Source organism: Syngnathus typhle, linkage group LG11, assembly GCF_033458585.1.
Source record: "Syngnathus typhle isolate RoL2023-S1 ecotype Sweden linkage group LG11, RoL_Styp_1.0, whole genome shotgun sequence".
NCBI classification, from domain to species: domain Eukaryota; kingdom Metazoa; phylum Chordata; class Actinopteri; order Syngnathiformes; family Syngnathidae; genus Syngnathus; species Syngnathus typhle.
This window is the reverse complement of record NC_083748.1, coordinates 3,653,947-3,681,946: the sequence shown is the minus strand read 5'-3', so window position 1 is coordinate 3,681,946 and position 28,000 is coordinate 3,653,947. Positions and strand designations below refer to the sequence as shown.

Below are 28,000 nucleotides of genomic sequence, written 5' to 3'. Positions count from 1 at the left end.
TGCGCATCCTTTATTTGAGCAAGCTGTCTTTAAAGTCTGAGGAGGGAATATTCTCGTTTATCTCAGGTGAATAAGTGTGAACTTTTTCAAATGTAATGCAACCTTTTCATATATTTGGAACGAAGATTAACAACCAAACAGCTTTAAACTTCTACTTTAAAGGAGACATACGGTGTTTTTGTTTTCAGTTTTTGGGGTGGAATTTGAACCTAAATTATACTTTGTAATTTTGTGTTCCCGTTCAAAATGGCACATCTGGAATTTGAAAGCGTCTTCATCAAAGCACTTCATGATGCTGCATTTTTTTTGCTGTGATACATTTGTTAGGCACTACACAATATGGACATTAGCATTAAAAATAACCTGGCCTAAATACATCAGACATCCAGCAGAATATTTCTCGGGTTTGTCATCTGCTTTGCACTCGTGAACTTGCCGCGGCCCCATTGATCTGTTTGCCATCAGCCGCCGCGTAATGAAGGCGAAGATGTGCGGGTGACTGAGATGAAAGAAAAAGACAGCATGTGACCTGGGCGGCAGCTGGACACTCTTCTGGATATTTCCGGGAGGTCGACAACCTCGACTCTTGCCCCCTTGGTTGTCTCTGAACCCCGGACGGAATTCAGTTTTCTGCGTGTCTCATTAACGCCTCCACGACAGATGTTTTTGTCTTTGCTTCCTACGTGGCACAATTCCGATTGGCGTGATGGCGGCGTTAACGGGCAGATGGAGGAACCCATGTGGTACGAGCGTGACGTCCATAAAATACAGTTCAGCGTAGTCTAGAGTAAAAAGTACAGATCAGCGAGTTTGAAAACATTGCCAGCCTATTTCATAGACAGATGGGTTGTAAGTATGGCACATTAGCGGCGCACGTAGCGTTCAATAACTAAAGCCAGCGACGGCTGGTGACCAAGGTTACCCGGATTTAAAATATTAGGTAATAAATGTAAACAGTGATATACAGTAGATAGACAGTCAAGAAAATTGGATATGCAATATTCACTACATTGGAATGGAGTATTCAGACCTACAGTGTAAATCCAGCCCAAGGAGGCTCCCATAATAGTGTCTCCATTATGGATGAGCCTGCTGGCGGTACAGAATGGCACTAAAGAGGCTGCTTTAGAATGGGGGTACGAGCTTGTGGAGAGGATGCATCCTGACTTGACACACATCCTAACAACTCACGGGCTGAGAAATTGTACACGGGGATAATCTGCAACTCCAACATGAGAAAACAGAAAAGTCTCCGCCAGTAATGATGGGGGTAGCGTAATGGGAATTGGATTATTTATTACAAGATAGGGGCTTCAGTTCATAAAACTATCGACATATGCTGTCAAAAGATTACAAATGGCAACCAACTAACTAGTTTGCCATAAGAACATAAGAATTAGTTTGCCTATTTGTTTTTCCATTTGAATACATTTCAACATAAGTGAATTGTCAATCTGGAGATTCACAAGGTTACAAAGACACACAACTGTGTTTAAGCGATGAGGCGCATCCCCAGGTGTCTGGTTGTTATGCCAACACACAGTTTGAAAAAGGATCGTTTTGGCTAGATTGTTACGAATAGCAGCGGAGCCTGTCGCAGTTTTCATCGCCGTGCTTTCACCACTGACAACATGCTAATTACACCTCACATACCACTGGCAATCATAACATCCAACTCCATGTCGGGGGAGCCTCAACCTAAAATCCACAGTCCATTTTTAGACATTCACATTTGCTTTTGGTTTCATTGCCTACTTTCTCCCTTCTTCCTACCATGTCATTAGCATAAAGATTACGCAGGAGGAGCGAGTAGATTTTGGGCTCCAGCAACAAGCCAGGCGTCCTCATGTGGAAGAAGAAGTCTTGCTCGGTTATTTGTGTGCAAATGAGCTCTCTCAGGAGCCTTTTGTCTTCTTCTGGTGCCTTCGGTCTCACTGGAGCGAAGCGGCTTTGCTGCCGAGCATATGGGCGCATGCGAGCGGCACTGGAGCGAGGCGTAATGTGATGCAATTAGAACACATCACTGTGCGTGAGAATACTTTAAGGCAATGTGAAGACAACGTGACGTTAGGGGTAAAAATCAAGATCAATGAATCAATTCAGTGATATTTTTTAATTTGATTCTTGGTGGGATTCGAAAATATCTCTCAGAATTCTCTCAACTAACCGAATTAAACCCATTCTTGTTATATTGTAATACAATATAACAAGAATTGTATAACTAAATAACCAATTTTAAAGGAGAAGCATGAGAGAAGTTTGACTTCATTACTTAACTTCAGAGACTGTTGTTACAATTTGGCCAATTTACAGCAGATAAAACAGATTAGCACTAGCTAGCAATGATAGCTTCTGATAAGCAGCACATTTGTGATTGTTCGAAGCGATGGGTGTTCGGTGATGTTACCTCTCACACTATAAAAGACAAACATAATTCAGCAACTAAAAAAAATAAAATCCTGGACTCTGATGTCACCAGTAAGTTATTTTCAGTACGACAAATGCCCTAATGACATCCAATTGCAATAGATAATGTTCAGTTTTGATTACCACTGAGGCAGAACTATTATTGATAGACAGAATGCGCTATTAATTATCATGCCTACAACTCAACCAGAACAGCTGCACGCAGGAACAATTGAGCAAAACATACACAATTGATCAGATAATTGAGCAGAACTCATTGACCAGAGCTTATAGACTATTTGTGAATTACTGTTGCTGTGATGTCGAGGCGCACCGCATCACACTGAGATCTACTTTTAACACCTTGTTACCATAATTAGAAGCGGGAGTGGGGGCAAACGATACATTACTAGTGGTTCTACAAAAAGACCCCTGCAGCTGCTGTTGCCTAACACATTTCTAATGGAATTGGATCGAGACCAAAGAGAAAAGAGAAGCTTGTTATCCATTTCGATTTTTTTTTCCGGTTCTCGTAAAAAGAGCAGGAATTCATAGCGCAGTGAAGATGGCTAAAGTGGGTGAGCGGCCATATTGTTTATTAGCGTGCAATATAGTCAAAATAGTGCCTCTTTTTTTTGTAGTAAAGCAATTTTCTTCTCCCTGCTCAGCTGAGTAGTGATCATGACAACCAGGAACCTGTTTACTAAGCCCATTTCACCTTTGAACTGTCTCGTAAGATGCACACGGCAGAAAACTACAGTGACCTTGCATCACACCTCGTTTTTGGACATCACGCGATAATTGCTCAGGATCACAATCTGATAATTGACAAGACAATCACTTTTTTGCTGTCTTTGAGCTAGGGGTGTAAATCGCGGGTTTTGTCACGATACGATATCATATCGATACAAAGAACTACGATACGATATTTGCCGATATCTTAAAGCCTGCTGTGATTCATTCACGATACATCACGATATAGTGCTCTACGATCGATATAGAACAATATCCTGATTTATAACAATTCATACGCAAAATCAACAAGGTACTGCAAACTCTTTATTTAGGAAATTACAAGAGTATTGTAGTATACAAAGTGTTTATTTTAACACTGAACTTGATCAACACTAGCCATAGCACCAGCTCAGGAGCCGCGTAGTTGTCGGCTCCCCTTTCACGTGCCTGCTCTGCTCACAACACAACACGCCGCGCACTGCTCCCGGAAAAAGGAAGCAAGCAACAATGAACTGGATTTCAAAATAAAGTCGCGTCTAATGTCCGAGGTCAAAAACGGGCGATATAGATCGATGTTTACGTTTAGCATCGATGCCAACAAATCGTAGAGCATTATATCAATTAATCGATGTGTATCGATGAATCGTTACACCCCTACTTTGAGCGTAAAACGAGGAAAAATGCTCAAATATGTCTGAAATGATCGGTATGTGTGTGGTGTGTTTTGTCTTCAAATGTACAATTTGATTCTCAAGGTCAAAGCAGAAACTGATGCATTTTGTATTTTGCATTGTACACGTGTTCCTGTCATAACAATGAGCCTATCAGTCGTCTTACACAGAGACGAGACGCAACAATAGTCCCGTGTGCGCTATCTAACCAGATGTAATACACGAGCTGTATGAAAAGTCCTGCCTCCACAAAGATAACAATGCTCAGTTTTGACTCGCAGTCATATTGTTGTAGCAGCTCGGGTGGTACTTTTGTACGAGCTGAGTTGTCGGGAAATGCTTCAGTATTAAATATACTAACCATAGTGGTGGCCATCCCTTTAAAAATAGTTGTGCTCTAGTAAGTCATCCACTTAAGTCAATTGAGCTTTTTCTTTTTTTTTATGTATATGTACAGGTCATAGGTCACATTAAAAGTGGAAAACAGTTTTAAAATTATTTAACCCAATCACATTTGGACAGTTTTAAATTGTGAAGTGCATAATGATTCCTTTCTCACTGACCATATTCATGAAATCATCGTACTAATGATGGAAAATGTGCAGGCAGTTTGCTATCTCGTGTCGTGTGGTTGTCATTGACAATGCGGCAGTTGATTACTCAAGTGTCATTCGGTGCTTGAAGCCACGCCGCCACTAAGACTTGGAGATAATATGTATCCTTGCGCATGTGACATCTATCGCATTGTGTGAGGCTTGTCGTGGTCCGAGTACCAATCTTAGCCTGCAAACTGGTGCGGAATCGAGCACCTATATTTTAATTACGCTCTGTCGGCCTCAACACTAACACGGCTGTATTTTCAGATTATGCCTTCATCGTTTCCTACCAGCCCTCTGTGATTAGCTTCATTTTTTTTTTTTATGATGTCTCAGTGCAGCCTCAAGACCAGCTCAACTATTTTCTTTACTACCCCTTTCCCCTCATGCTTTGTCGCCATAAATTAAAATTGGGGTAAAGACTCCACCAGGCATTTGCCGCTCGGTTGACTGGCACAGCGAGTCTATGTGGCTCGGCTCGGCAACTGACTCCTTCGGCTCATAAAACATCATTTAGGATTACTGAGACCGAACTGACATTTTTACTTATTCAGTCGCATCATCTAGCAAATGACTGGCTTGTGTAAATGTGACATCAGTGATAGGCTGTTTATTATACTCGAGCGGTTCACTGATCCCTTCCGTCATTGTGTCCTTTGCTTTTACAGCACTCGTGTTCATTTCCTTCATTTGACTGCGCTCTCATAGAATCAACATTATCACTGAGCCGAGATGTTGTTTGCGAGCACGATTAAGCAAAAACTGTTTTTGAGTGTCTGACATTTCCCTTCATTTCCCAGTCAAAATGACAACTCAGACCTTTCAGCAAAGTGGGCCATAAACAGAAATACGAGCTACAGCAAAGCAAATGACATTAAGCCTTTAGTAATAAAATTCTATCTAGACATTATTTTAAAATGATCATCGTATACACAATGGTTGTCATAGAGAAAGGCTAATAGCAAAATGAATAGCAAAAAAAGATGGACAATGATGGTAGAGTCAGACTGAGGTACGTCGCGTGTAGATTGGCCATTAACTGCAATCAATGACAACACTGAATGAAAATACAGTCAGGGGGCCTATTATCACATCCAGCGCAAGTCTAGTGCAAAATGCAGTTTAACTGTACACATGGGTCGAGTTTTCTTCCTTTTGGTAATTTCCTAATCTTTTTCCACAGGTAGAAATGGGCATAATGTAGCTGACAGGACAGTGTGTTTATACAAGTAAACCGCAAAATCAATCCTTGCGGCTGATTTAGTCGGTTGTGCATGTGACATGGGGCAATTATAGACTGTCGCCTTTCACCCACAAACATGATAGGAATTTTCCCAAGCTGTTGTCATATTATGAAGGAAACGAGATGATGGTTTCCACAAAATCTGTCTGTCTTGATCAAACGCACCAAAATCACGTTACACCAACTGCGCCACCGTTCTGACCTGCTGTTAGGTAGTCTAAAACTTTGTTTCACCAAATTAGCAGGTCTGCCAGGGGGAATGTACCGTATTTTCCGCCCTATAAGGCGCACCTAAAAACCTAAATTTTTATCAAAAGTCAACAGTGCGCCTTATAGTCCGGTGCGCCTTATATATGGGTCAAGTGATGAATTTGTTGATCCATACTGGTTGTACACAGTGCTCTGCCAAAATGTTTTAGTACGTTTTAGTACGACTAGTAAATTACAAGGTCGCATCGCTTCCCAACATTACGGTAACTGTAGTCAAGGGGCGTCACCGAATAGCTGTTGTACCCGCGAGGCTATTTCATGTCAAAATAGGCTGCTCTGTTAATGTTTCGAGTAAATCTACGGATCGATATGGAAGGGAAACATAGGTAAGTAGTACCAATGCGTTAGATCGAACTTTAGTCAGTTCTGATCATTTTTTAGGAGATTGTTTGAGAAACGCGATTGTTTACACTTTGCTGAGGCTCATGGGAGATTGCGAGCTGAGGCTCATAGGAAATTGCGGATGGCTAATGCTATAACGATAGCTGCTATACGCGCGAGGCTATTTCATGTCAAAATAGGCTGCTCTGTTAATGTTTTGAGTAAATCTACGGATCGATATGGAAGGGAAACATAGGTAAGTAGTACCAATGCGTTAGATCGAACTTTAGTCAGTTCTGATCATTTTATAGGAGATCGTTTGAGAAACGTGATTGTTTACAGAGGGCTCGTTGGTTATTGGCTAGTGGGTGCATACCGCAACCCTAGTCAACCTCAGTTTGTTGCAGTAAAGCTTCTATTTTATGCGCCTTAATAGTCCGGTGCGCCTTATATATGGACAAAGTTTTAAAATAAGCCGTTCATTGAAGGTGCGCCTTATACCCCGGTGCGCCTAATAGGGCGCAAAATATGGTAATAGAAAATGCCCTTGGTCTGCCAGAATGGTGCCAGTCTACCAAACTAGGACCCCATAGCGTTAGTGCCATACAGACTTTTAGATTTAGGCAGTAAAATCCCAAGTGGATGCCTTTCGTATTCACACTCAGTGAATAATTTGACAGCCACTTAGTGATGCTGCAATTATTTACAATGATTGAAAATCAGCCTACGATTTGCACTGGTAGTTCCAACAGGTCCCTTTCGTCTCCCTCTTCCTACTTCCATGGTAAATGAGGTCACCGTGGCCACAAGCTACTCAGCGGCAGGTCTCATTTTGCAGCATCATGGTTGCCATATTGGCCTCGGGCTTGAGGATAATCAGCCTGATTCCGGGTCTCAAATTTTGGCATCAATCAGGGCAGTGGGGTGGGGGATGTCAGCCTCACAACAGTGCTTTTTTTTTTTTGTGTGACAAAATACACCAATAAGATATTTTAAATGAGAAAATCTTGCCCTCCCCCTCCCCCCTCCTTCTACACCTCATAATAATAGTCAATGAAAAGACCCTCCTCCCTGCCCATAATCCCGAAATAGGATTTTGGATTATCCTCCGAGGATTAGGCCTCACCAAACCAAAACTAAACCAAACCAGAATGCCTCATTAGTGGACACAGAGTGGTTACGTTCAACACAAGAAGCACCCAAAGCAATTGAAACCTCTTTTTAAAATTTGCCAAGTGTGATGATAAAACTATCCAGTCAATTTGAGTGATGTTTACACACATATGTAGTGTCGAGATGGGACTCTCGCAGTTTAGTTTGACTCCCTGCCGGCTGAACTTTTGGTTCCTTCCAGTAATCAGAGGGTGTCAGCCATCTTTATAGTGCACAGCTGGAGAGGGAGAGAAACAAAAACATTTGTCTCTCCCCCAAACTTTATTTAGCACTACTTTTCACTCTTTACCGCACATAGATCAAACGCCAGACTGGACCAGACTTGGACCGTGTCGTGCCAGTAGGCCTTGTGAGAGTAAAACAGTATGACAATGTTAGAGCTCCATTGATGTGCTGTGATAAACAAGGAGCCATTTGTTTTAAGCATCTGGGAGCCATCGGGAATGTACACGATAAAAAATACAGCGCTGTTTATTATGACATATAAAGTAAGCGTTCAACTATTCGCCGACTTGTCGATTCTACCGCTCCGCAGTGACGTTCAGAGCGTGACGTCGACCGCGTCTTCTTGGCTTGAGGACAAAGCAGCACCAAATGAGTGTGCTGGTTGAAAAGAGTCCATCACTGATTTAAATTAGCTATTTGTGATTCCTTTTGAGTCATTCTGAGAAAAAAAACATTTACCCAGAACTGTCCAAATTCAATTTATCCTGTCAAAACAGTTCATCGGCTCAGTCTGAATGTGTTGAACAAAAGTTAATAGAGATTGTACACAAAAATCAATCATAACGCCAAGAGAATTGCCGGCATCTGCAACATTGCCTGAAGGATTTGCCCAGTAATGACACCATCAGCATTATAGAGAGAAGCAATCGTGCGCAGCAGTGCGTGTTATGTTTATTCTATTTCATGGCGACCCCGTACATTGTTGTGTCCTGCGGCGGCGTAGCGTACAATTAACGTCCCTCAATAGGTCATCAGGATAATTATAACGCCTGGTGGAAGCTAATTATATTTCCGCTCTTCTCTCCAAACGTCCTATAAAACCAATGTCATTTCCATGCTACTTATGGATGTGGCCTACTTTTTGTGTGGCGGAAAGCTGAGGAAGTATATTGGACCTAGCCGCGAGGAACACATTCGCATGAGCTCCTCTGGCATTGTCAGGGGGGGGGGGATTGTAAGAGAATATGTAGCTATAAAGTGTCTCTGCCTCATCTTTAAATGAGTTAAATTAAGTGGAGTTTTGGAGCTATGTATTGAGCACAGAATTTATATTGGCTGGGTCAGGCTCACTCGTCTTTATTGGTCACATTACGTAACTCGCGATATTCTCGCAGTCTATAAAACAATTTTGTCTGGCTGCAATTCTAAATTGTCCAAATGTGTGACTGTGGGACCCTGCATTTTGCTAACATTTATTTTAGATGGAACAGGCTAAACAAATGAGGACAAATGCTATAGAAAATGGATGAATAGATGAGTCATCATTTTCAGACCGATCAAAGGTTGAACCCTCTTCTCTCGCATAATGCCGAAAAACGTTATTGAAAATAGATGGAGACAACACTCGTCATGATCGCCAGACCTATTTCAAAAATATACAAGTAAGCAGTAAAAATACTGTCTTGGATTTTTACAGCTTGTCGCTCGCTCAGAAGGATTATAAACCACAGTGGCATTTTAGTCATATCACATAAAGCATATCAAGCGTATCTCGAGAGCATCGTTTAAGAGCGTGTGATAGAAGCAGACACCGTGGCTGGGGTTATTGCCGCAAAACAAAGATTTACCGCTTCGATATAGCAAAAAGAGCTGCTGCATAAAAATTGTCAATTCTTGGACTCTCCTCTCGTAATACGCATGTTAGCCGACCATAAGTTGGCCTGATTCTCATTGAGAGCCCTTGGGAGCCACGCTGTGACTCCACATCCATCCATGCAATAAAAGATCTTCCACTCTCATCTCACCGACAAACTGTTCCTGTATTGCTTCATGTTAAGTAACCTCAAGTTGAACCCCAAAGAGATTGCCTGGAAAAGGGGAGGTTCTCAACAACAACAAAAAATGAAATTTTATCGCAAGCTAATAACGATCAACAGTTTGGATTTCGAGACTCTTCACCAGAGAAAATAATGGAAATACAAATCATGAGTTTGAGGGTAATATCATAAAATGGCATATTTAGAATTCTGGTGTTTTTTTGCTGACTGCCATTTAGTTTGAATCTAATTAGTTAATTCTGAACACAGCCACATGACAGTGATAAGAGGGTGTGCACACTTGTGCAACCACATTATTCTTTTTTGTTTAATTTCTCAAAAAGATTTTTTTGTTCCCAATTAATTGTATGGCTAATCGACCACATTAATGGAGGATTTTTTTTTTTTAAACAAATTCATATCAGGATTATATGTATATATATATTTTTCAAAGCCTGGCATTTGAACAGGAGTGTGTAGATGTTTGAAATCCACTGAAAGTACACAACAACGATGAAGCGTTTTAATAAGTGTTATGACTCGGGGGTCCACAGCGGCGCCGGCGTTATTGCCTTTGAACTATCTCCTGGTCCACTTGGGACGGTCCTATCGCTAACATTAGCAGTATTGACGGCATGCCCCCGTTGAGATAACAGGAAGGAAGGGTGGGCTCCCTTTCCTGTGCCCTTGTTTGTTGACATATCTTTTTATCTTTTGGGAAGCATCTTGTCCAGCTCTCCCGCCGCTTGGAATTCACCAAGCCCGCCCAGGAAGTCATGTGCCAGATATGTGCACTGATTGCTTGCGACGGCAGATAATCGTCATGGTGACCCTCCCAGCTAATGGATTGCTTTTTAAAGACGTGTTTAGTCATTCTCAAGGGATTGTGGCACCGACTGAAGTCACTTACTTCCGATACACTGACATATCATAGAAAACAGACTTTTTAATGGCTTGTAAATAAATAACTGAGTCTTAGAAGTACCGTGTCGCCCTGTCTTCGATGGATCTTGAGAAATTTACTTACGTCTGTTGTCTTTGTGTATTGTAATATTGGCAAGGAGAGATCTTGCAGTTTACTTGCCAATGTCATGCACGGGATCCCAGGGAGTCTATTTCTAAAATTTCTAAAATGTTAAGTATGCGTGTGCTCTGACCGCCTTGAATTGAATGGTAATGAGGGACTTTGCAATGATCCATCCCACAACAGCGCACAATGGCGCCAACGCCCCCCCTGTGTAAAGTCTAGCAAAATACCAAAAGAAAGAAAACTCCACCCATGCGCCAGTTGCACTGTTTTGTGCTAGACTTATAGTAGGAATAAAAATAATGCCCCTTGTGTTCTTTATTTGCTACCAGATGTGCGTGACAACATGGCGGCACTGTCCATGACATTTATGTTCTTTGTGTATTATTGGAAAGCTGAGCGGAATGTCATGCACAGTTTTAACTAAACTCATTTAGCTTTTTATTTCCCTCAGTTTTCTATTCACCACCAGATGGGCATATAGTCGCATTAATTATGACTAAACCCACTTGTGTGCTTTGTGTATTGTATCAGGTTTAAAATGATCTTTGCCTTTATTATTCTCAAGCTACTGTGCCATCTCCAGCCCTCACTTTCTGTTTGAAAGTCTCGTTTATAAGACCAATTTAGCCTCACTGCTAGAAGATTAAAAGTCCTGTGATTTTTATTTTAACGAGGCTATTTTGTTCCCCATCTGACGTTCTGAATCATGATCGCTGTCCAAGTAGCATTCTGTGTTATTTTCCATCTTACTGCAATGATTTAGTCTTGCTCTGAATGTTACATCTTGGTTGTCACTGGTAATTAACGAGAGCTTCTCTTTATTTGTTGCGATGTTTTGAACGCAAGCTCCAGGCTCCTTTCAAATAATACAGATTAGTCTTGTGTGTGTTAGTGTGTGTAAGGGACAGATAACCTCGTCCTTGGCCATATTTATGGCAGACTTGGACATGATAGACTGTCACGCCGGCTACAATGCAGCTGACTACCAAGCAGAACAGTTCAGTGACAGACATTACACACCTAGTAGAAAGGTGTGAAGCAGAACAAATCTCAAATGAAAGTAAAATTGGAGTACTAGATTTTCTACATCAACTTTGCACGCAACTTAGGAAAAGTTTTAAAATGGTAAAAAGTAAACGTTTTTAAAAAGGGTCACTGTATTTGTTTGCGGAGGACGTTGTGCAAAAAAAGTGACTTTTTTTACGAGCTGTTTGAAACAGACAAGGCCAGCTCCTTTTAAAGTAAATGCATCCTCGAGCAAAGTCATCTATTTTTACACTGTGCATAAAGCTAAAGTCACTTCTAACCCGGGAGAACATTTTCTTCTTTATGAATGCATACGACATTATCTAAAAGTTCAAGAATATGTCTGGAATAATACCTCAACTAGAATAAAAAGCAGTTACAAAATATTTGGAAGTGGTTTTGACAGTACCGACTTGAAATATGGAGTCATTGTCATGGCAACCATTGATGACCTATTGAAGTGGCCTGTAATAGCAAACCAGCCTGGACACCCCACATGTTACGATTAAGTGCAATGCTTGAACAACGTTTGTGAGGAAAGGCTATATTAGGTCAAGAGTGACGGGCAATAATCATAACCTCAAATCTCTCTCATCTCTCATTCTTTGGACAGTTGCTTTTTTTTTTTGGAGGGGGGGGGGCTATAGACAGATGGCGTCAGCAACAGGATGTCAATAAGCATCACATCCTGCTCAGAGGTTTACCTACGTTCACATTGCTGATTTATTTTCTGTGTGTGTGTGTGCGTATTTGTGAAGGCTTGATCTGTTTTGGCCATTAGACCGGCAAACGCTGTAATCCTACGTCATTACATCACCCAACCCCCACTCGTAACAAATAGCCCCGCCCTCGTCGACAATGCCATTCATATTTCCCCAAGGTCAATTAGGTAACATCCCGACAGGACCGTTAATATGAGAGATTGAAGTTCCCACAAGTGTGACTGACTAATGGAATGAGAGAAGCAGCATCAGGGGAACAAAAGGATCAGGAGGGATTTTGTTGCATTTTTTTTTTTCATGCACATCCGCATATCATGGTTGTAACAACAAGTGTCTAATTTTTCTCTATGTTTGTATATTTTAGGGCAAAATAAAACAAAAACAATCAAAACACCATTTCTAATTCTAAAGCCACCACATTTCGTATTCCATCAGTGTACAAGCGCGAAGCTTAAATTTGCAAACGCGAGCGCATTAATCTAAGCCAATCGAAGGAAAAAGCTTAATAGCAATATTTCCAAGTCGTTAGCTCTCATTAATCACTTCCTTTGTCTGTTTCCCATCAGTGCGCTACCTGCTGAAAAACAACGTGAGCCCAGACCTCTGCAACGAAGACGGCCTCACAGCACTTCATCAGGTGCGAGGCACAAAATGTCTCTTTAAAAGTGCTTATAGCAAGCCTCATTAGCGGCGTCCTATGTGCTTCTTGATGCTAAGGGAAAACCATTTTCTGTCTGAATAATTGTAAAGGCATGTCAAACACTATTTCTGCACTATTTGAATCTTTTTCTGTCCCTAATGTTTTCTGGTCCTCTTATAACTGCATGAAAGTCAAGTCAAAGTCAATTAATCAAAGTTGTCATTGATTTTTTCCCCCCCGCACTGTTCAGCGTGCCCCAAACCTTTTTTGTGCTGCGTATTGGTTTCACTTAAAGACATATTTAGAGGAATCATTTTAATAGAAAATGAAAACAAATGATTAAAAATACAATTAACCATTACACTAAATGTACAGTACCGTATTTTCCGGACTATAAGGCGCACCGGACTATAAGGCGCACGTTCAATGAATGGCCCGTTTTAAAACTTTGTCCTTACACAAGGCGCACCGAACTATAAGGCGCACCATTAATGCATCACGTCAGATTTTTAATCCAAATCAAATCATTCTCCATTTTACCTTTTTTATTTCAACTTTAGACGCAACAAATCACTTTATAATCACAAAATAATGATCCATAGTCTTTTTGATTCATGATTCATAGTCTTCAGCGGGCCACTTATGATTGATTTCATGACACAATGCTTCGGGCCAGTTTAAATTTAGGAATTCGATCCATATATAAGGCGCACCAAACTATAAGGCGCACTGTCGGCTTTCGAGAAAATTGTAGGTTTTTAGGTGCGCCTTATAGTCCGGAAAATACGGTAGTTGTTGGAAATCGGATTAGCCAATGGCTAACTGATGGCCGTGATGACCGACACGGAATGAAACAGATATGGAAGATGTAATTTCATTCAGAGAAAATGATTTCAAAATAGTTGTGTTAGAAAAGGAAATTGAAAGGCTAGCAGCTGTTTTTCCTTGTTAATGGCGCCATTACCGGTGCGAATATGTGGCTAATATACCTTTCCGATTGCTTCGCTAAAGTATCGCCTCGTTTAATGGCAAATCACCCCAAGTCTGTTTACAGTCATCAGCGACTAATTGTCCTTAAGTGTGATAATTACAATCGACTTAATGATACAAGAATGCCAATCGGGCTGCTTGACTGGCGCACCTGAAGAAACACCGCCATGTTCTGGAGTTTGAGTTATCTTGAGTGCAACAGTGCACAGCGTGTGGCACACTTTTGCCACAGTACTTCGAATGCGGCGAGACGCTTAGGGAGCCGTCGACGGGCAGTACGACAGAGAAGAGGCAGCCTTTTCATGCCGATTCAAACGAGGCGACAGAAAGCACGGATGGAACGAGGGGGTGCTGGAAGGCAAATACATGCAGACGTATCCACGCAGGGGTGGATGGGAGATAACGGCTGCCTTTCATGTCTGAGAATATCAACAGGCTCATCTTCATCTAGATGAACATGAAAAGCAGACGAGAGCAATGCTTTAGCTCTACTCCAGTCAAAAATGAACATCCCCATAAAAACAAAATCTTTAGTATTTGAGTCACAAGAAAAAAAAAGTGACTTTTTAATGTGGACGCAATTTTACAAAAAGTGAGCGTAAGGTGTATAAATGTAGGTAGTGTATAACAAAAAGGTATGGATGGAAAATGTAAGATTGTTGTTTTTTCATCACTTTCTTTTTGTTGATCTCTACTCGGGCCTTCCGGCTGCCATTTTTATTTATTTTTGCCTCCTCTAGCACATGGGTTTTCCCTCTCGGGCACTCCACATGAATAATCCCGCGCCCACTGACAGGCAATGAGACGAAATGCGAAGCAACCTCCGGCATGCTTGGTGTTCTTTTTTTCCTGCGAGATGCGCAAAAAAAAAAAAACCCATCACATTAACCTTTAGGCATTAAATAAATGTGGTGTGTGTGCGTCTGTGTACATGCGGGCACTATCATTGTCTATTTGGATTGATCAGTCTGCACATTTTTCCTCAAGACGAGTTCACTTTGGCAGTGATTGAAAAGACACAGAATACTGAAAAGGCTTTCAGTATTAAACTGACCATTAGATGTATATAAAAACTTATGAGCTGTTTGTTTTGTCATGGTCAGACGGAATCCAAGATAAGATGCACACGTACCCACAGACACGTACAGACACGCACGCACCGTGGGGAATGGAGTGGCGGTGATCTCACTTAAATGAAATGTCACATCCATCTCAGCCATGCTCTTACCTCGCTGATAGGACTTCAACACCAATATACAGCTTTCGTGGCCACACATACACATATAGTACTGACACGCCCGTGATGTATTCTCATCCCTCCAGCATAACCATAACCATTAACCTGCTAGCTGACCTTTGACATCAGCCTCATTGGCACTACCTGTTAAAGTTACTGACGTGATAGGGCTTTCTGGTTGTCTGTCGATTAAAAATGGCATTTTTTTTTCTATGCCTAGCCTCATGGCTAAGTCATAGCAGACGAAAGCTGCAGTTAGATCACAAACCAGCAAAAATCCTAACACCTCGTTCAAAATTGTTTGGCCACAAAAGATTGAGGGAAGGCCTCGTAGTGTAGTGGTTCACATGCCTTTTTTTTTTTTTTTTCAAGTCAACTGGAATGAATAGATTAAGTTAAACAGATAAATTGATGATGCTGTTAAATACACACTGTGTTGCCTGCTGGAGTGTCATTACCTAACATTTACTTCAATGATTTCACTGTTTAAACATGTATGAGGAGTCTAGCGTTGACTGCTTTAATGGTCATCAATGATGTTTTATTTAACCGTGGGGAGAATGCGGATGACATTTCTATGCGCCTCAATAGTTTATTCAGCAGATTTTATGTTGTGCTTCATAAATTTTAGGGCCAGGAAATCACCTTTGCTAACTGGGTGGGCAAATTAATCTTCTGAGTTGGGCCACTTGTTACTTTAAAAAATAAAAACAAAAATAAACAATCAAGTATTCACCCATCCATGCATTTTTCAACAGAAGCGGAATACAAACTGGACTGGTTGCCAGTACCTTAGAATTTCAATGAGTGCCCTCTCAAAAGGTTAAATTCCGATTTAGCATAATCTACAGATAGATCCCAAACTATAAGACGAGCCGGCCTCTGCACCAGCACCATTTGTCATTCCGTTCATTCTCGCGGGTGTGTCGTAAAATGAGAAGCATGACACGCAACAGTGGTTCACGCGGTCCACAAAGCGCAATCGACTGTCCCTTCTGACACCCTTTTCCACTCCTCACTCAGTTTGGCTCGAACGTCTCCCGCTTCCATACTTTAATTGCAGCCTCGCTTACTAGACTAGCAAGCATACTCTCCTTAACTCACTGAAGAATCCCAGCCAGACGGTTTTTCCATGCGCAAACTAGGCCATTTGTCACAGCCCGAGGATTTGATTAAAATGTACACAGTGGTGGTCGCTAAGGGCCAGGGCCTTAGTGGAGTCAAATGTGGAGCAAAAGATTAGCTTAGCAGGCTGCTAGCAGGTGGGTGAAGTACTGTACGTGGGTTTATTCAAGAGGCTAAGCGGATTAGCTTGGCTGTAAATTAGTGTGTAGGTTTGCATTTAAGGCATCTGCCACTACCGAGGGCGGCTGGAAGCTGGAGATGTGAGATAACGTGCGCTGTCTTTTTAAAAGCGCCGTACTGGTGTTGTTTCTACGTGGCACGTCTCAGTATGATCGGTCGTTTAGTATTTGGACGAACACGGGAAGTCGATCACACTCACTAAAACCTCCACAATGCTAATTCTACTTTTTTGTTGTCGCAGACCTCAACAGTCATTGATAATATAAATTATTGTTTGTGTTACTCCTGTTCCCAGTCGATTGTTATTTTTGTTTTGTGGGCCTCGTTTTCACCTCTTATCTGTTCTTCCTGCGATCTGTGCAGTAATTCCATTTCCTCTCATGTCTTGTCTAATGATGTTTTTTTGCTTCTACACACGCACACACCAAAGTCTTCTTATCGGCACAGCCTTGTTGGCTGAGGCAACAAATCTCCAGAGGTCACAAACATCTCTTTCTCAGCTTTGTGTTATGAATCATTATAGCTGATTCACGAATCGCCATTTGTGTACCTAATTTTTCACTCGAGCAGTTTCTGCGGTACTGTATTTTTATTCATTTTAACAATCAATATTGGCAATTGTGAACATTTTTAGTGGGGGCATTAATGACTCGACTGTCATGTGTGTTTGTGAGTTTATACATCTAACAACAATGAATGTGTGATGGTCAGTGAAAAGCCCGGCGGAGGAAAAACTTGTACTCTTTAGAGATCCCCTAAAAGGAAGGTGATAAACGTGCAGCTGTTTCTGGGAACCAAGCCTAACTTTTAGGGCATATCTGCTTTAATATGCCATCTACGGAGTGTCCCTTTACTGGCATCATGGGAGCTTGACGGGAAAAAAAAAACCTTTCCTCAAAGTACATAAACGCTCACTGCCGCGTATCAATTAGCTCTGTTGGAGACAACTGCTGCTACAATTTTACTGAGAATACGCATTCCAGAGTTCTAATCACAGCCATGCTAACAGGACAAATTGTCCCTTGAGTGCTGACTAGATGTGTATGTAATAATGGCTTTTACAGCTTTGTCTGCACTCGCTAGTTGTTTACATGTTTGATGGCTTCTTAGCTTTCAAAAAAAATAAAAAATAAATGGAAGCGCTTCCATTCATGAAAGGAAATCTAAAAAAAAAAAAAAAATAAGCCTCTAGCATTCATTCTATCTATCCAGCAGTGTTCCATCAATTAGACCATAGATTTGCAATATAATATTGACAAGAACCAGACATCATTTTGAAAACCCATTGGTAACCCGCCTCTTCTCCACACAGTGCTGCATAGACAACTACGAGGAGATGGTAAAAATCCTACTGGACCGTGGTGCCGGCGTCAACGCCCAGGACAATGAGCTGTGGACGCCGCTGCATGCCGCCGCTACCTGTGGCCACGCAGGCCTGGTCAAGATACTCATTGCACAGTGAGATGACATCCACTTGGCACAAAGCTCCACATCGCGTAACGGCTCTTAATCATTTGGACGGTCATTTTCTCCTACAGTGGTGCTGATCTGCTGGCAGTCAACTCTGACGGGAACATGCCCTACGACCTTTGTGAAGACGACCCGACACTGGACATTATTGAGACGGCCATGGCCAACCGAGGTGCCTTCAAACATTTCCCTCGAATGAAGTTTTGAGTCTGGGAGTTTAGTTAAATGAAAACTACTATGGGATTAGTTAAGCATGTGACATCAAATATATATTCGGAACAAAAGGGAGCTTCTCAAGCCGACTCTTTTGCTGCCTGCAGATAGCGCTACAGTAGGTGAGAAGAATGACAATAGGAACATCAAGCAGGGGAGTGCAGCTATGCTAATTACTCCAGTCACGTTGCCAAAAGTAGCAAGACCTCCAGAGATGTCGCAGTGGCGAGCAGACAGGCTACCCTCTGTCTTACTAAATAAATTAAAACACACACACACACACACACGCGTGCACACTTCACTTGATGGAAGGCAGACACTTATCTGAGGACATAAGTTTACTCAGATTCAAATAAGAGACAAGATGATTTGACAATAATTTAAAACATGGAATTTATATTGAATGGGTGGTTTTGCCTCGCTCCTGATTAAACAATGAGAGTATTCACATAAATAATGTAATCATATAATAAAATCAATGAAACTCAAATGTTTTCACCATCGAGACTGCATTTTCGTGAGAATGATGTCAAAGTGACTCTAATACAAGAGGCTTATCATAGAAACATATATTAATTCCATATCGTAATGTCACAAAAATGTTTTGATTATCATTGAGTTCTATTAGTAAAGGGGAAAAATGAATTGATTAAAATTAGCTAAAATAGAAAACAAATCTGGGGTATTATTTCAAGACCACATGTAAAATAGGCATTCCTCATTCATTCATGCAAATGTTGCATTTATTATGAATGACAATCTTAGTGGAACAACAACCTTTTGTTTTTCCGTTTCCCAGAATACATCATCTAGATGTGGAAGATGTATGGTGTTGCTCTCGCATTTACCGTAGTACGTCCTGAGCTTTTTTTTTGTTTGTTTTTTAATGGAACCACTATCTTCATCCAGACAGCTAGGCAATTTTCCTCTGCGAAGAATAACGATGAAAGAATGGTGGGATATTGAGCCCTTTCTTATTTTTGAGGATTTTGAGTATGGAAGCAGCGCTTTTCCATTCGAAGTTGTTGCTGTCAAGATGTTGGATTTGAATTCAATTTGCTTACAATAGCTCTGTACAATATTCATCATTTTGCAAAGACCTCTTGTCAAATGCCAGACAGCTTCAAGTGTGGAAAGGATTTTGCGAAACTGATAGCGTGTCGCGCTTTTGACGAAAGCTCAGAAGGGAAAATCAATAGTACGGCAATTAGCTCTGTTTCTCTGTGTGTGTTCGATCGGCAGGCATCACCCAGGAGATGATCAACGAGACCCGGGCGTCTACAGAAAGGAGGATGCTGGGAGATATCCAGGAACTAGTCAGGCTCGGCGACGAAGTCAACCGGCAAGACTCGCAGGGAGCCACACTGGTACGTTAACGGCGCAGCATACGGTGGTTAGACGAAAACTACCGACCCATCAAAATTAAGCACCTCCCCCAATTTCAGCATTTGTGATTTAAGCTTTGCATTCTACTACGTCCATTTGATTTTGATTAATTATTCAGCTCATACATAAAAATATTTCCGATGACTCGTACTCGTGTACAAGAACATGACATGATTTTAGTCGCCCCCCATTGTTAATCTAAAAGATTTATCCTCCTGCATTTTGCATCCTTTGATTAATCTTCATCCGGCATGATGAAAGAAAACAGAGCGTGCCGGAATGTTTGGCAAAAGCTTAGAGAAGAGCACATGCGGAAATCATCAAAAGTTATGTAAGACTAATCTTTTGTTTTCAAGAGAAAAGCTTTTTTTTGTGTGTTCCTGGAAAACTTTGCTTCCTGTATAGTCTGCTTGATCTACAAAGTTGATCTGGGAGTGGAATAGGTCAAATGGATTTCAGCAAATCCCCCCCACAAAAAAAACTACTTCAACAAATTATGGAAAATTTCAGAATTGAATAAGCTACAATGTGTGCCTCTACAGATGCACATCGCAGCCGCCAACGGTTACATGCAGGCCTCCGAGCTGCTGCTGGAGGCCGGAGCTCGCATGGACTTGAGAGACTCGGACGGATGGCAGCCGCTCCACGCCGCCGCGTGCTGGGGTCAGGTGAGATAAGACCCCGGCGGAAAAGCTAAGAAACTCAACGTAGTGTTGCACATCAAACACCGCTCCTGCTCTTTTTAGATGCACGTGGCTGAGCTGCTGGTGTCACACGGAGCCAGTCTCAACGCCAAGACCTTCCTCGACGAGACCCCGATCGGTATACCTGCGTCACACCTCACTCAAATATTTATTCAGCGTCTCACGCTAACATTTCTCCTCCGTTTGAAGACTTGTGCGAGGATGAGGAGTTCAGAGCCATTCTGCTGGACCTGAAGCACAAGCATGACATCATCATGAAGTCTCAGCTCAAACACAAGACTTCGCTGTGCCGACGGACATCCAGCGCCGGCAGCCGTGGGTGAGCGCTGACACCTGATGGCCGACAGCACCGTTGCGACCCGTGCAAATCATCCCTCGTCCTCACCGAGGTTTCCTCATCTGCAGGAAGGTTGTGAGGCGAGCCAGTTTGTCCGACAGGCACAACCTGTGCCGAAAGGAGTACGAGACGGAGGCCATTGTGTGGAGGGGAGGCAGGGAGGAGGAGGAGGACAAAGAGAAGGATCCTGACCCGGAGATCTTCCAGGTGCTTCATGTGAGTCATTGCCCAATTAGCATCTGTCATAAAGAATCTTTGTGATTGCCAACAGAGCCAGATGTCTTATCTCGCAGTCTAAAGAGGACAGTACAAACGGGATGGGAGGGGGGTTGTCACTGTCTATTATTAGTGGCAGGGAGGACGTTAATGAGCTGTGCATTCGATTTTCTGAGGCTTCTAATGTTCTCTCGCTCTCTCAATGTGCTAAATCTAATCTCCTTCAGCTCACCTCCGTTAGGTCACTGCGCTTTGGCCCTGTCAGACAAACACAAGCAACTCTGCTCAAAAACAATGGTAACGCTGTTTAGGGCTTCGTCGCTATTCGGACCAATTGGGTTTTCATTTTTAGAACACATAATTGGCAATTAAAAAGGACGAGTCTTGACTGAAGCATAAAAGTCAAACGTGGTGCAAGCATGCCCTGCTAGAACTATGTTTGACTGTTTATCACGACTTTGAAGTCAATGAGTAAATATTTTTTGGAGGGAACTTCTAAGCAGAGCACGTTACGCTGCAACGAGATTGGCTGCAAGCAGACATGAAGACTGTGGTCGTCTCTTTAAAGTTAATGATGAAATGTTTGTCTTTTATTTCGCTACTCGCTGACTGGAGAGCGGTGAGGCAGATGAGAAAATTGATCACTGTTATCCCCACAAAAAAAAAATGGTGCCAGCGGGTACTAGTTAGCCCCAAATTGTTGGGTCTACTTGTAATAGCACTACATAATTTCACATTGCTGAGCAAAACTGGCTTGTTGAGGTACTGAATTCTTCTCAATGTCCAGGTGAAGCCCGCTGAGGCAACCGAGTCGTCCGATCAGACCAAGCGACCTACCATCCTCAAAGATGGCAGCAGCAAGCACAACGGCCTCATCTCTACAACTGCGTGCGTACCCGCCCAGCCACCAGCCAACGGCAAGTCAGCGACGGACAAGAGCACGGTCGCTACCGGCCAGGATGAAACGTTATCTCGCGAAAGACCTCAAACTCTGTCGGAGCTGAAGAAGCAGCGAGCGGCGGCTAAGCTGTTGAACCACCCCCTATTTAACGGTCACCTAGTTAACGGTTCCTCGGACTCCTTCAGCGATGCCAAATCCATCTCGGATGACCCCCGCATGCCACTGGTGTCGTCTAACGGCAGCGCCGTATTCTACACGCCGGCCAGCGGCGACCCGCCACTGCTAAGATTTAGGCAGCCTGTCGACGAAGAGGAGCCCAAGTCGCGGACCTGCTGCTGCGTGTCTTAGCGACATGGTTTTGCGAGACCAAGAAACTGCAAGAGTTTGCACAGAGGAGCTGGAGCTCAAGAAGTTGCCACTCAAAAAAAGAGGCATGAGCCAACAAACTGAGTCTTTGGGTTACATTTAAACACATGGAAGAAAAACAAAGATGGATGGCTGAAGCTAATTCAAGGCATAAGGGGAACTTCCAAGGTCAAGCTGTTCCGTAACATGCAAAATGTTCTGATATTTGATGATCAGCATTTTCTAAGACTTGCTCGGATGCCTACCAAAATTTAGTTGCAAAGTAAAAACAGGCATCAAGTGGCTGAAGCTTTTATTTGTAATTTGCGAGGTTTGAAGCAATTGGGCAAAAAGAAAAAAATCCCACCATGCTCCAACCCAGATTCAACAATGAAAACTCACATTTAGTTTAGTCTAGTCCACTTCAAATTTGGCAGCAAATTGGAAAACAATTTTGAGGCAAGTTTATGTTTGAAGGACCCAGGCAAAAAGCCCTAATGAAACCAAAATAAGCGCAACCTCAAAATCAAACAAAGTCGATCTGTTCTGTGACGCTGGTTGACTTCCATCTATTCTATTTGTTTATTTCTAATCTATTTTGATTTGTCAGAGACCTGTCACATGACCATTTCACCACACTTATCTTCACCCCCGTTCGCCCACAACTTGATCGAGGTGGTACATATCAGAAAAAGCAAACGGCGCTTTCAACGCCGTCAAGGGAAGGAACGCCTTAAGTGTTATTGTGTACTTTGACAAGCCCCTCTTTGTATACTGTACGTTTACCCCCCAAACTATATTTGTATTGATCGGCGTTGAGATAACTTAAGAGTGTTGACTGTACATTCCTTTATTTATGTGTTCCGTGTATTTATTGTTGCGGATGGAGTGTGGAGAGTGAGTGCGATACAGAGAAGAGCCAGCAAAGCACTTTTCTTTTTCCTCATACGAAAGCAAAAAGTTTCATCTGTGGAAAAAAAAAAAGAATGCAAAATAGAAATAGGCATTAAGTCGAATTGGGCATTTGACATGTTTGTATTAAAATTACCGTACAGTGTTTGTCACTCATATCGTACATGTTGCCTCGTTTCCACATCAGTGCCAAAGAATCTTCCATAAATAAATATTGGTTCCTTTAAAGCCACATTAATTTGCGCTCCCCTTTGTACAGTGTCAGCAATCTGTACAGATGAATTTGTAAATACTGACATCTGTCTGTTCCCATACAATGTTGCTGTCCTAATGGAAAATACACTTAACTAATCCTGCGTGTCATCTGCCTGCCAAGTATACTCAGGTGTCAGTGTGTGTGATATTCTTTTTGTGCTCAAAAGTCAGGAACAAATCTGTTTTTACTATATTACATGTCACCTAACGTCTAGCTGCTGCGGTGGAATAAATTGACCAATACCTTCACAAAATATACAGTAGTTATATACGTGATTATTAACAAAGGTCCACATATGGACGGAAGAATAAAACTACTGATGATGATGTAAATGTTAGACTGATGGCTGCATTCACATATTTTGAATAAATTGTATATTTTGGGAATTGTTCACTGTCTCCTCTCTGAATGCTTTGCTTGTTTGTAACGCTTCAAGTATTACCATGTGCTAAAAATGTGTTTGCATATTCACGACATATTAATCATCGGACAGCGACTATGGATATTTGTTGCGGTTGTAACAATGGAAGAGCGTAGCGCCTGCCTATTCATTAGGTCCAACATTTACTAGCCTTTAGTCTGGTTGCCGTGGATACACTTGACGCACATTACGGTGAATTTTAATAGTCTTCGCAGAGCACAAAATGTCACGTACAATATAATAGACTTTCATGGGATGATGAAAAGCAACCTATTAGGAGTTAGACAAACACAGTAATCGCCCAAATAAGAACGTCAGGTTGGACAGAACTAAGTGATGTTTGCAGAGTAAACAAAGTATTCCTTTTGGAACGTGTGCCGGCGAAGTGAGGCGCGGAGACAAAAGCAAGTGCAAACACAACATGCGGACCACATCCTCTGCATGCCGTGACCTTGCTGCCGCAGTGCAAGGCCAGCTGGCTGCAGTCCAGGTCCTTCCGAGAGCCTCCTCCTCATTGAAGGCTCGCATGGCTCAGCGCCAGTGCGACAGTAAAGCAAAGACCGGAAAGCGTTCGGTGCCAGGAGTTGTTTGGACTCCTGACCACCAAATGGATGACTGGATGAGAGGAGGAAGGTTCTCACAAGTCCAAATGATATGTGAATGGCAAGCATGAAGGATGCCCAGTGTTCAGTTACTGCAGCGATTGAACATCTTGTTGGCATAACATCAAGGTGGGGACAAACCAGCTAAGGTGAGGCAGACCGTTGCCATTAAATCAGTAAATCAGTTGACCCCCCAAAAAAGGGTCAGGGAAAAAAATGATTGATACTCTTTGCGGTTGAGTAAAAATAAACACTCTTTGGGATACACTTGGTATAAATGGCACCACAGTTGCATGGGGATTGCAAATTCTATACAGAAAGGAAGTCTAAGTCAAGGTACAACCATATTACAGGCCAGTTTCCCAAGTTGCGCAACTGTGGCTTGCTTAAATGATGAAAAATGCAACGGCGCCCCCTCGTGGCCTTGACTGACTACGCGCGTTATAAACGTCTCAGCCGCGTGCTTTGTCCTTTTGACTGGAGCCTCCTCCCGTTCAGTCTGCGGTTGCGCGTCCTGCCTGTCAGCAAAGCTTTCTACCGGCTTGGGAGGAGGTGGGGTGTGGGGTCACAGTCAGCATGTTCGGACCGTCACTCAGTGTTATCTTGCGCTACTAAAAGTAAACATTGTAGACTCCGCTAAACTCGTTTTGAGGACGGCATGACGGCCATGTTTCTAAGTCGTGTGACGAGCACGACAGCTTTTGTGCTTCGCCACTCTTACTCAACCCCGTTGCCGTTAACGAGGGGATTTCTTCGGGACCGAACGTGCTGCGTGGGCTCGACGCTCGTACGCTTTGTAGGACAACGACCCGAGCCGTACCACCACGGTTTTCTAAACCCGGACTGGGCGCACTTGAGGCGCCGCGGCTGTTTAGCGGAGCCGGTAGTTTTGTTTACAATTAGTAATCGGGGGCTGTCCACCACGACGGCTGCCCCAAAGAAGACCATCGACATGGACAACAAGATCAACGCGGAGGTATTGTAACGCTGCTGCGTAATGGTGCACCCAAGGAGGGAAAGAAGGGGAGGGTGTCATAATACAGTGAAACGAAAGTACCGTCCGTACCTTCACCTTACGTAATTTAGAGTCTGTGTGTCGCGCATGCGCAGAGCTCCCCCATCCGGCAGGTGTTCACGCGTGAACAAACTAAATATATTGTATAAATTGATTGGGTCAATAACAAACTGTGTCAACAGGCTGCAGTACAACAAAGTGTCTTTCTCTTTTTTTATAAAGAAACAAATATAGAACAATGAATAAAAAGACAAAGTAAATGTTAGGCAACTGGCAGTCTCAGGGTGGAGGTGTGTAAGTCATCGTGTGTGTCAGTCTGACTTGACTCGTGTGTTTGTGAGAAGCTGTTATCAGTCACAGAGGTCCCACTGTTCCTCCTCCCATACATCCTCTGTGGCCGCCTGCTCACATGACCCTCCCAAGGTCGCCACCGCCGCCCACTTTACTTTGAGTCTGGCCTCAGTGGCCTCTCTGAAAAGCAGAAGTCCTGCTGTCGCACCCACGCAGGCTTTCTTGATTGTGCTTTGTCGGCAGGGCTGCTAAGCTCCCTCGTACTTTACAGTATGTATACATACCAGTGACTTTCACAGACAAAAACACCAACGGCCAATATTAACATACAGTAGCGTAGTAGGCCCAAATGTTCATTAAAAATGAGGACGGTTTTATTCCTAGAAAGTACAATGATACCATTTGGAGCCTGTACTGAATAAAAATCGTATCATAATAATTGTATCGTTTGTTTTATTGTTTCATTTCATCCCACCCAGGGCGAGAGCAATCAAAAGGAAACGCCACCAACTCCTACGCCTGGAGGAAAAGCCCCTGAGGAACCCGAGCTGGAGGGAAATAAGCCCAACAAGACCCAACAACTCAAAAAGGTCTTCAAGGAGTATGGAGCTGTGGGGGTTTCCTTCCACGTGGGGATTTCTCTCATGTCTCTGGGAATGTTCTACCTCTTGATATCCAGGTGACAAAAATAGCTTTCTGCCTTGTCCCACACTTTCTCAGAAACATGCCTTATATAGTAATACTACTCATTCCATTATGTGACAAAACAGACTTCGGCAAAGGTGAATTGCAGGGCAGAGACAACTATTCAAACTCATATTCAAAATGAATCAGAGAGATACTTAAATGACAAATATAGATTTTTTTGTGGAAAAATAACTGTTAAAAAGAAAACTTCCCACCCCCCATGTTTCTATTTTTAAAGTTTCTGGTCTGAATAATAAACAGCAGCAAGTACAAAGTTCAGTGGAAAAATGCATGAAACTCATGTAGCCATTAGAAATACCAGTAAAGTCTTTCTGCACGTGCATTGAATGTGACAGTTAGGCATCTTGCCAGCAGTCAGCATAGCAAAGAGATTTGCAGCAGATTAGCAGGGGAGCCCGCAGCCTTCCTTGCACAGCTGATAATAAGCCTCGCATGGAAAAGCCACTGTTGCCCGCCCCCACGTAGCATTATCACATAACACTTTGCCGCCTTGTACTTGGCTGATTAAAGCTAGCACAGTGCGCTCAGCTTGATAACGCTGAGGAGCCACTCGCCTCTTTCAGACAGATGATCACAACTGCCTTTTAAACAACCAATGGAAACAGGATATTGTTGCAACTGTGCACTTTTTACACACCAATTAAGTGTTTCAATGTGATTAAGAAGAATTATTAGACTTACTTTTTAATCACTCATAGGTATATTGGCGCCTTGTGACAAAATTGCTACATGACTACAAAATATTTAAAAAAAAAAGATAAAGTGCAACATACCTGTGACCACTTGTGTGCCTTCATCTCTCTAGTGGTATCGACATGGCGGCGGTGCTGAGCAAGCTGGGTTTCAGTGAGGCCATCATCCGGTCCAAGATGGCGGCGGGGACCAGCACGTTCGTCCTGGCCTACGCCATCCACAAACTGTTTGCGCCCGTGCGCATCAGCATCACGCTGGTGTCCGTGCCGCTCATCGTGCGTTACTTCCGAAGGACGGGACTCTTCAAGCCGCCCACGTCCGTGCCCTAATCCGTGACTGTTGGCCGCCATATTGCCTTGGGAGAGAAGGAGGGAAAAAAACCATTTTGAAGTTTTTTTTAATGCTGTGACCGAAGTTTACAGAAACATTACTCAAGGGAAAAAAAAAAAAGTATCAGATGCCATTGTCGTTAGAATTAGACATTTTTGTTTTAATTTTGTTCCTTCAATCTGTGAAATGTCCTTTTTGGAATGACTCAAAAGTTCTGCCCCTTCATTCGCTTGCATGTCTGAAAGAAAAGAAACACTAGGGAAATTCTTTTTGTGAAGAAAATACTTTTGTTTTAAGTGTGAGACTTATATTTCCCTATTACACCCTTTATAAATCAAACAATTATTGCTCTAAAACAAAACCACTTTTGCTCCTAATAGAATGATTTCCATTCTGTTTAAAAAGTACAACTCTTTATTTAAAATACTATAGGCCTACTACATAATTTATCCAAAAATGTTCACCTCTGAATAAATGTTTTCTTAAAAATAAAACTTCTTTCCTTTTGTGCTCTATTTGTTGAGCAGAAGTTTTGTAACAAGGGCTGCAATTCCTGTTTCTAACCACACGGTGGTGGTACTGTACTACAAATTGTCAGGTTAAACACCAAAGACTAATTCAACAACGAGTTGGATTCAAAGACAAACTAAGAGGCTGAAATGATTGACAGCAAAGTTGTTTTATTTCATTTGTTGTCACGCCTCCTCTATTATTTAGGGTTAGTCAACCTCCTCTTTGTGTTGAAATCAGTCGAGTTTTTAAATTAACCTCTTTGACGTCTTTATCGGTTGATGAGCCTTTGTTAGAAATGTTTCTTTCCTGTATAAAATTGACATTTTGTCTAATTTTGAAA

At 42.4% G+C, this 28,000-nt stretch overlaps 2 protein-coding genes across 4 annotated transcripts in view; both read left to right on the top strand.

The window, feature by feature from the left end:
• The window catches only part of ppp1r16b (protein phosphatase 1, regulatory subunit 16B), a 35,555-nt gene extending 12,077 nt beyond the window's left edge, over window positions 1–23,478 (top strand). For all 3 annotated transcript variants that reach the window (XM_061291791.1, XM_061291794.1, XM_061291792.1), the window contains exons 3-11: window positions 12,742–12,812; window positions 17,660–17,805; window positions 17,886–17,989; window positions 19,273–19,397; window positions 19,959–20,084; window positions 20,163–20,238; window positions 20,310–20,439; window positions 20,526–20,673; window positions 21,461–23,478. In XM_061291791.1, coding sequence (XP_061147775.1) covers window positions 12,742–12,812; window positions 17,660–17,805; window positions 17,886–17,989; window positions 19,273–19,397; window positions 19,959–20,084; window positions 20,163–20,238; window positions 20,310–20,439; window positions 20,526–20,673; window positions 21,461–21,922 — 1,388 coding nt within the window. In that variant the 3' untranslated portion in view covers window positions 21,923–23,478. The remainder of the gene's footprint in view (window positions 1–12,741; window positions 12,813–17,659; window positions 17,806–17,885; window positions 17,990–19,272; window positions 19,398–19,958; window positions 20,085–20,162; window positions 20,239–20,309; window positions 20,440–20,525; window positions 20,674–21,460) is intronic.
• A 1,097-nt stretch (window positions 23,479–24,575) lies between these two features.
• Window positions 24,576–28,000, top strand: fam210b (family with sequence similarity 210 member B). The gene is made up of 3 exons (XM_061292097.1): window positions 24,576–25,086; window positions 25,896–26,095; window positions 26,930–28,000. The coding sequence occupies exons 1-3, from the start codon at window positions 24,769–24,771 to the stop codon at window positions 27,144–27,146; spliced, it is 735 nt and encodes a 244-aa protein (XP_061148081.1). The 5' UTR covers window positions 24,576–24,768; the 3' UTR covers window positions 27,147–28,000.